Below are 9,664 nucleotides of genomic sequence, written 5' to 3'. Positions count from 1 at the left end.
AAAGATCATGTGACACTGAAGACTGAAGTAATAGCTGCTGAAAATGCAACTATGGCATCACAGGAATAAATTACATTTTAAAATATATTCTAGTAGAAAACAGTTCTTTTAAATTCTATTAATTTTTAACAAAATTGCTATTTTTTTAATCAAATAAATACAGACTTGATGAACAAGATTTCTTTCAAAAACATTTTTAAACAACTCACCCACCCCAAACTACACCTGCATACTAACTCTATTAGTAAGTAAAAACTGTACACACAAACCTCCGCGCCTGTCATAGAGGGTGGCGGTTTTTCTTTCTTCCCATCTTTCACAGGTTTCCTGTAGGGATTTTCTGTGACATCCTGAGGCTGCTTGACTAACTCTGCGGGGTCCATGTTTTTCATCGGGACAATGTTGAATGCATACAAATACTACGAGAGAAGATCAACTGTACAATTAAAATTCAGTCTCTATTTGCCACAGGTCTATTAAGCATTATGCAGGGATGCAAAAATGAAACACTAAAAACTAAAATCAATGCTACAAGTGAATTCATAATATTAAAATATGCAGTATGAAATACAGATGTTAATTTTGAGATTTCCTAAAAATTATACTTGGTGTTAAGGAAGTATTGCTTTTAAATATGAACTTCAATCAATGCTGTTATTGTTAACTAAAACTTTTAAAAATTGTTTCTGTTATTTGAAATAGACCTGAAATAAAATATATCAACTAAGAGAAAATAACTTCTAAAATTAAAAAGACATTTAATACAACCAAAACTAATAAAAATGACAGAAGCACAAAATTACAACACAATAACAAAATTTGTAAAACTTTAGCCCAAAAAAAAAAACCCCACCTTCTTCTTGGCAGGATTGTTGACTGATGCCAGGGCGATGAATCTACTGACATGCTGAGCATTCTCTTGAAGGACCACATGATTCCTGCAAATTCATACAGATTTTTTAAAGACAAATATCTTCTGAAAAACAAAGCATATCCTGATGCTGTAATACCACACCTGTAAGGCAGCCTCTCGTAATGGACCGCTTCCAGTCCCGCAAAATGGTAGCGGGGCTTCAGCTTGTCAGCGAGATCTGCGATGGACGAAACCCCACAAAACTTTGTATCAGTTTCCTACAAAAGGGCAAGAAAGTAAATGACCCTTGAGCACACATTCAGGAAATAATTGCAAAACTGAATTAAAGGAGCATAACAAAGCACTGACGGGACTGTTTCCATACTGCCATACGCCTCGAGGCCACTGTGAGGTCAGGAGAATGTCCACTCCTCGAAATTTGGAGTTAGACAGCAGTGGGGCCGCCAGGGCAATGATGTCTTTAGAGGTGAAGCAGTGTGAGGGAGCAGGTTCCTGCTGAGCTTCTCTGCCACTGACATAGGCGATCTGAAGCCCCGATGCCCCTGTGAAAATGCCTCTTCGACCTGTGCAAAAAAAGCATACTTGTTTAACTCAAATTGACGGATTAATTTTTAAGCATTACACTATCCTGCACCATATTTGCTGAAAGAAATCCAATCCTTGCTTTTTACTAATTTAGGGATGCTGACTGAAAAAACAGTGCCTGTTTTGCTCTAGCATGTCAAAAGTTCTCGCAAAATATGATATGCATTTCGACAACCACTTGTAAGGTGAAGCAGTCTTGCATTATCCCTTAATCACCAGAACCACCTCCACAAAGATTTTCAAATTTATGAATGATTCTCAAGACATGTTTTTATGCCCAATCCTGATTTCAAAATTAGAATTATGGCCAATGAGAGACGAATATGCAAATATTACCCAGATGTTTTTGCTACATCTGTGAGTGTTTAACTACACCCAAACAGCGAGAGAAAATGACAGATTTTCTGAAAAAAGCTTGTGATTTATAAACATATGTTGTATGTAAAGTTGAATGCACTCAGTGGAGTATTTGAAAAAAAAAAATCAATTTCACTCCTTTACAGAAGTTAATACATTTTGAATGTAACTTTTGACATTTGACTGCGTTTGTTATTTTGATAGGCGCATTAAAGCTTGCAAAACTGATTATCATATTGGGTAACATTAAATCTGCAGAAGATGCAGGGCTGTGTTATGGATCCATCCAAGAAAAATAAAACAATTAACAACAATAATAATAATAATGAAAAAAGCAACTCTGAGCCTCACAATACACCTACAGTGGTAAAGCACACTTTTATACACTATAGGTTAACACAAAGTTGCTAAAGCTGTGAGGTTATAGATCAAATCTTACCCAGACATGTGATGTTTTCTGCCAACTCGCAGCCATCAGAGTTTGGGAAATACTTCACAGTCTCTTGGCTGGCTGCGCCGAGAATATATGTGTGAATAGGTGCTGGGGGTTTGAGAGATCACCGATTAATTCAGTACAGTGATTTGTGTGCTAACCAAACTAACTTAAAAGGAAACCTTACCCTTTTTAGCACCAGATTTGTATGCTTCCCATTCTGCCTCAGCCTCAGAAGTTCCAAAAAATTCACCAACACACAGCAGCAACTGAAAAACAACATCATCAAGTTAAACCCACAACTCTCTCTTAAGCTTATCGCTTTAAAATAAGAGATCCACGTGCAGACTCACATCAAATTGCCCGCTCTTTTTCTGAATGGCGTTCACCCGGTTGAACAAAGCATTTATTCTTCCTTCAACATCACCACATGCGAGTCTGAGAGGGAATGAAACATAAAATCAGCGTGGACACAAAAACCACGTGACTCTATTTTACGCACACTTCTGTCTTCACTGTTCATTATGACTGTGTAAATCAGTGATTAATAGGTAACGAGCCGACCAACATTCACATACGCCCCCTTTTCAACCCAAAAGCAAAACTTACACTCGTAAAGGCTTGTCTTCCATACCGATTAACATACAAACGTTCTTTAAAAAAAATCTTGTGTCTGGTGTTAGATTGTGTGCGTCGACAAAATAAACCCTGTCAGAACAGAGATGAAATAATTCCGGCCGCCTATTTATGAAATGTACATAAACTTTATGTTTTGGGTGTTATAAATTATTAAATACTTTAGAGCAAATACCATATATAAAGCATAGAATTTATAAACGCGATAATATATATTACACAAACCTAAAATCACATCAAGATTCTCTCCGGAGGAAATCTAAGAGTGACACAGTAAATTGTATTAAACGCCTCAGGGATGCGCACATTATTCGCAACGTTAGCGCCAGCGATTATCGCTTTATAGCTTAATATCATCAGTTAAATTAAAGATGTATAATGCACATAACCAAACAACCTACAATATGTTCTTCTAACGCGTTTATATAACATTTTTATATAGATGAAAACCCATACCACTGCGCAAAATTGGAGCGAGCAGGACGTAACGTGACGCAACACAAACCACAAGACCAAAACAGGAACTGATTTACATTTGAAAACCCGAAGTGCCTGCAAGAGCTGGCGCTCTCTCTCTCCGAAGTGCACAGTGTAATAAACGAAAAAATAAACTTGCCGTCTTATTTATACTACAACAACGATTTCTATAAGAGCTGCGTTCAAATATGTGGAAATGGATGAAAAATCCAAATTAGCTGACTGTATAAACCTGCGAAATTAAACATATCTAAACAGGCTGATTATAAAGCATTATTACTTTAGTATAAATATACCATCCATTTGTTTGCGCCTGCAGTGCAGACCTTGTTTGCAAATGGCGTGATTGTTTATGGAATATATGCATGCAGATGAGCTGAATGCGCTGAACATTTCCATATATAGGCTTCGGCATCGAAGGATGTAAAAGCGCTTCTAATCTTAGCCTAAAACAAGCGCTGATCCCTGAACAGCAGACATGACATCCCCCGAGCAGATTATAGAAATTGTGATGGATGACAAAATGTACAATGTGAGTAAAAGCGAACTGATCGAGAAGAGCGATTACTTCCGCGCGCTGTACAGCGGAGGACTCGGTGCAGCTGCGGGGATTGAGCGCGCCGGTGTTGTGCCGAATTCTGCACCCCTGCCAGATTATGCACCCCCTCGTTGAAGTTGCCTAATCCCAACCCCACCCCTAATCCTAACCCCACACTTACTCCTAAACCTACCAATACTAGGGGGTGCATAATTTGGCAGGGTGCAAATTTCGGCACTACATGCCGACTGCCGAATTCAGCACCACTGCCAGATTATGCACTCCCTCGTTGAAATGGCCTAATCCTAACCCCTCCCCCACACCTACTCCTAAACCAGGGGTGCCCAAACTCGGTCCTGGAGGGCCGGTGTCCTGCAGAGTTTATAGCTCCAACTTGCCTCAACACACCTGCCTGGAAGTTTCTAGTATGACTAGTAAGAGCTTGATTAGCTGGTTCAGGTGTGTCTAATTGGGGTTGGAGCTAAACTCTGCAGGACACCGGCCCTCCAGGACCGAGTTTGGGCACCCCTGTCCTAAACCTACCAATACTAGGCTGGGCTCGAGCTGGTGCTGGAGATCATCAACACCTCCAAAATTCAGGTGGCCAACGAGACTCTGGAGGACCTGATCGAAACCGCATCCTTTCTGCAAGTCACTTCCATTTTAAAACGGCTCCTGTCGGAAATCAAGCAGGAGAATTGCGTCGAGCTCTTCAAGATCTCTGAAGTCTACGGGATGCATGATCTCGGAAATGCTTGTTTGAAATTCATGAGCTGCTATTATCATCCCATGCTGCGCAGGCCGGAGTTCAGGATGCACGGCCACTTTAGTTGCAATAGGGGATTTCACTGGCACCTGTCTGGATCTGGCAAATCAGGATGAGCCTTGGTCCATGTTGAGGTATGATGAGCTGCTAGAACAACGCTGGAAACCTCTAGCCAACAGTCTTCCTCCTGACATGATCAATGTCCGAGGATACGGATCTGCTGTGCTGGACAACTACTTGTTTATTGATGGTGGATACAGAATGACAAGTCAGGAGATCTCTGTGGCCCACTGCTACAACCCCTGCAAGAATGAGTGGAACCATGTGGCACCTTTGATCCAAAAGAGGTACAATTCACTCTTGATTTGGCCATTTATTATGGTTTGTCCAGTGCAAGAGATCCGTGAGTGCTCTTTTTGTGTCCAGATCCAACTTCAAGCTCCTGGCCGTGAGTGGGAAGCTGTATGCGGTTGGAGGTCACTGTCTGAGTACGGTGGAGTGTTATGGTCCAGAGCAGGACTGGTGGACGTGTGTGGCGTCTCTGCCTGATCCTCTCGCTGAGTTCTCTGCCTGTGACTGTCACGGCATGATCTACGTCATGGGCGGTTATACCTCTAGAGGTGTGTTTTACTTAGAGATGGGTTCTTTCACACTCACACACAAACAGGCATTTGACTTGATTTACTTTCTTATGTTCCTGGTTTTATTGTGGTTAATTCATCTGTGTGTGTGTTTTTCCAAAGAAAAAACTATTATTGTCTTTTCTTATCTTACTTGTGAAACATTTTTTCCAGTTTCTCTTATTTTTAAACTTGATTTTTTTCCCCCTTCTAATTTATTGGTATCGACCAGCATAGGGTATTTGATACTTTTATTTAAGATAATCTAACATTTAAATCTTTATTAGTTTAATGTTTCTAATCTTTAAAAAAATCCATTAAATTAATCATTAAAATATGAATTATTGCACATTATAAATAAATATATAAAAATATGTATTGTATATTATAATGGTGTGATGCTTAATTCATTTTGTCATGTTTAATATAATTGATGTTATTTAATTTATTTAGACAAAATAGTGTAGAAGTTTTATTACTCCACAGTTATTTATCAGTTAGTGATCATAACATAAAAAATAATTTGCTAATTGCCATAATTATAGTATTGGTAGAAGATTACCTTTAAGTGAGTGTTAGATTATGGCAAAGGTAACAGCAAAAATATGGGAAATGAGAATAAAATATATTAAATTATTGTTGTATATTTGTTTAACAGCATCAGCCAATATTCAATATATTTTATTGTGCTTTCTCATTTCCCCTAGTTTTACTTTTAGATCATTTTTGCCATCTAACACTGGAAGATTATTAAAATTCTGGCTGATACTATAATTAATTAATAATTTGCTATGGCCAATAACCATTAAATGGCCAATGATTAATATGGTATCAATATATTGTGTGTCTGACAGTGAAAACATCTTAAAAATTACACAAAAAAACTTCAAAAATTACGATTCATATTTTTTTACGGAATACTGCGCATATTATAAATGATGCAATTCATGCTGGACAATAATCCCTTCTTTCCATCAACCTGTTACTCACATGAGATCGCAACCATTAGCAAACAACAATGATCCAGTCAATTCTTGATGGACAAAAGTCCGGTCCTACATTTGAGAAGCCGTTTCACTCAGATATATACATCTTAGTAGGGAAGAAAAGCAACTGCAATTTCCATCTCATGCTGACTTTAAATTACTACATTCAAATGATCTTTTAAGATTCTGTGATCTCAGTGTTTTTCTTCTAATGCCTGACAGATAGGAACACCAATGTACTGCGCTACTGCCCCGCCTCGGACACACGGTCCGTGTTCTGTTCCTGTTCGGCTCATGTGCGCAAGCAGCAGATGCTCTCAGTGGAGGACACCATCTACCTGGTGGGTGGCTACACTCACGAGCTAGAACCTGCAGAAATGGGACGCCGGAGACTCAGCCAGACGGAGGACATGCTGACGGTACAGTCATACAACGTGCAGACGGGAGAATGGTTGCAGCTTAAGGAAAACACATCAAAGTCTGGCTTAAACCTCACCTGCATGCTGCACAACGACGGCATCTACATTATGAGCAGAGATGTCAGCCTGCCCACCAGCCTGGAGCACCGCGTCTTCCTCAAATACAACATTTTCTCAGATGCCTGGGAGGCTTTCAGACATTTTCCTGCTCTGGGACAGAACATGCTGCTTTGCTCTCTCTACCTGCCCAATGTCCTGTGAGCCACATTGTTCACGCGCTGGGGATCTGAAGAAGACTGCAGACTGCTGGGGAACACAGATTTTGTTGTAGCGAGCCCAGCCAGGTCTGAAATGGCAAGTTTACTAGAGGTTTACCAAAACCATTTACTAGATCGGAATGATCAACCAACCAAGAACCTGCAGAAGACATTAAAGGAATAGTATAGCGAAAACATTTCAATTAGGTCATTATTTACTCCCCCTCAAACTGTGTGACTTTAAAAGAGTGTCTGGAACATTCTTTAACATTCATGCTTTTGTGTTCCATGGAAGGAACAAGTCACACAGGGTTGAAAAAACGTGGGTGAGAAAATGATAAATAATGACAGATATTTATTTATGTATCTATTTTTTGATGAAATAGTCATTTAAATGATTATTTCTAAATAAAGGTAGTTTGACTTTGATCATTAAAATCATAAGTCAAAAAGCCTCAATACTGAAAGGAATAGCTCACACAAAAATGAAAGCTTGCTGAAAATTCACTCACCCTCAGGCCATTCAAGATACAGATGAGTTTATTTCTTCATCGAAACAGATTCAGAGAAAATTAGCATTACATCTCTTGCACACCAGTGGATCCTCTGTAGTGAATGGGTGCCGTCAGAATGAGAGTCCAAACAGCTGATAACAACACCACAATAATCCACAAGTAGTTCACACACCTTCAGTTCATCAGTTAACATCTCTTGAAGTGAAAAGCTGCATGTTTGTAATAAACACATCCACCATTAATAAGGCATTTTAACTTTCAAATACAAGTCCATAATGCATAATAACACTTCCTCCAGTGAAAAAGTCCACCCCCTGTTGTCCTTTCACATCAAAATCCACCAACATATTTGTTCAGAACTGTTTTGGACTGTTTTCACTTGTAAACAGTGCGTGGTCTGTGTATATTTCTCTTCTGATTCAGACAAGATTACTTTTTCACTGGAGAATGCAGTATTATAGATAGAGGACTCATATTTTTAGCCAGAAGCAACAGTTTGTAGTAAAAACGTCTTCATGATGGATTTGTTCATTACAAACAGCCTTTTTTAACTTCACAAGATGTTGGTTGATGGACTGGAGTCACGTAGATTATTGTGATGCTTTTATCAGCTGTTTGAACTCTCATTCTGATGGCACCCATTCACTGCAAAGGATACATTTGGTTAGCAAGTGATGTAATGCTAAATTTTTCCAAATCTGTTTTGATTAAGAAACAAATTAATTTACATCTTGGATGACCTGAGAGTGAGTACATTTTCAGCATTTTCACTTTTTGCTGAACTATTCCTTTAATATCTCCATCAGAAGTTCTGTTGAGGTATTCTAAAGCAGTTTTAATGTACATATATAATTGTATTTATCTGGGCAGAGAGAAAGAACACTACAAGAAATGCACCAAACATTTTCAACTTGCACAGAACCATCTAATGCCAATGCATGTACAGTACTTTGATATATAACATGACATATACAGATTTACTACTACTAATATACAGATGCACAAGTGAAGCCTTCAGATTTATAGAGCCTGCAGATTAAATTAAAACACTAAACTTGCATACACTGATTAAACAACTTAATATAAAGGATAATGAAAGACATCAAAGACGTAATAATGTCATTCCAAATCTGTATGACTGTCTCAGCCAGAGCAGATGTCCCAGCACAGACAAGCCACCTGTAAGAGAGGATGGTGGGGCAGTGGATGGCCAATGATTTGCTCGTTAAACCCGGGGATACTAAGCGCCAAATCTGTCAAACTAGTTATCAAACATACGGAAAAAATACGTTTTTTAAACCAGTAAGTGGCAACATGATTGAGATGATCGGATATAAAAAATGCAGCTTATGGTATAAATGCTATGTTTTGTCTTTAATAAAATTGAATTTGGTCAAATTAAATTAAGAGATTATTACCTGATTTATTAGAAGAACATTTCATCCATGATTCACAGGCATTCAACAGATCATTTGATTTGAACATATACAAAATTGTTTTCTGCATGTGTTTCAATGACGACTGACTCGAAAAGCATCATCAGAGTTCTATGGTATAAATAGAAGTCGGAAGTCGTGGCCTAATATAAATAGGGGAAGTCGTGGCCTAATGGTTAGAGAGTCGGACTCATAACCCAAAGGTTGCGGGTTCGAGTCTCGTACTGGCAGGGATTGTAGGTGGGGGGAGTGAATGTACAGCGCTCTCTCCCACCTTCAATACCACGACTGAGGTGCCCTTGAGCAAGGCACCGAACCCCCAACTGCTCCCCGGGTGCCGCAGCATAAAGGCTGCCCACTGCTCCGGGTGTGTGTTCACGGTTTGTGTGTGTTCACTGCTGTGTGTGTGTGCACTTTGGATGGGTAAATGCAGAGCACTAATGGGTCACCATACTTGGCCACATGTCATGTCACTCACTATGAAAAAGAAAAAAAAAATTGACTGTTCTCTCAGAATGCTTTGGAATGCTGCTGCATACCGATGACTAAAGGCAACTGAAGAGAAGCATCATGACATTAATTTTGTAAAATGGTCAATTAGTCTGTTTCTGCAATACTGGGAGGCAAAATATCAAAATCATCTGTTCAACCAAAATAGCCTTGGTCCTGGTTGTCCTTATGTCCTTGCTATAATAATACAGCCACTTGGTGGCACTACAACTTAATTTAGTATAATAAATATTTTCACCACACGTGCACAAACAC

At 39.0% G+C, this 9,664-nt stretch overlaps 1 protein-coding gene and 1 pseudogene across 1 annotated transcript in view; one reads left to right on the top strand and one right to left on the bottom strand.

Moving 5' to 3' along the window:
- cwf19l1 (CWF19 like cell cycle control factor 1) overlaps positions 1-2,977 on the bottom strand; it is a 5,766-nt gene extending 2,789 nt beyond the window's left edge. Inside the window, exons 1-8 of the mRNA XM_016276455.1 lie at positions 2,859-2,977; positions 2,603-2,687; positions 2,437-2,518; positions 2,256-2,357; positions 1,223-1,437; positions 1,016-1,131; positions 854-938; positions 270-419 (exon numbers count right to left, since the gene is read on the bottom strand). Of these exons, the coding sequence (XP_016131941.1) occupies positions 270-419; positions 854-938; positions 1,016-1,131; positions 1,223-1,437; positions 2,256-2,357; positions 2,437-2,518; positions 2,603-2,687; positions 2,859-2,893 (870 nt within the window). The 5' untranslated portion in view covers positions 2,894-2,977. The remainder of the gene's footprint in view (positions 1-269; positions 420-853; positions 939-1,015; positions 1,132-1,222; positions 1,438-2,255; positions 2,358-2,436; positions 2,519-2,602; positions 2,688-2,858) is intronic.
- Positions 2,978-3,832: 855 nt separating this feature from the next.
- Positions 3,833-7,320, top strand: LOC107588438 (kelch-like protein 42; annotated as a pseudogene).
- The last annotated feature ends 2,344 nt before the right edge of the window (positions 7,321-9,664 follow it).

The sequence above is a fragment of the Sinocyclocheilus grahami genome, unplaced genomic scaffold (assembly GCF_001515645.1).
Source record: "Sinocyclocheilus grahami isolate Dianchi unplaced genomic scaffold, SAMN03320097.WGS_v1.1 scaffold1.1, whole genome shotgun sequence".
Lineage (NCBI taxonomy): Eukaryota > Metazoa > Chordata > Actinopteri > Cypriniformes > Cyprinidae > Sinocyclocheilus > Sinocyclocheilus grahami.
Note: the sequence above shows the minus strand (reverse complement) of the source record. Positions and strands in the feature narration are given on the sequence as shown.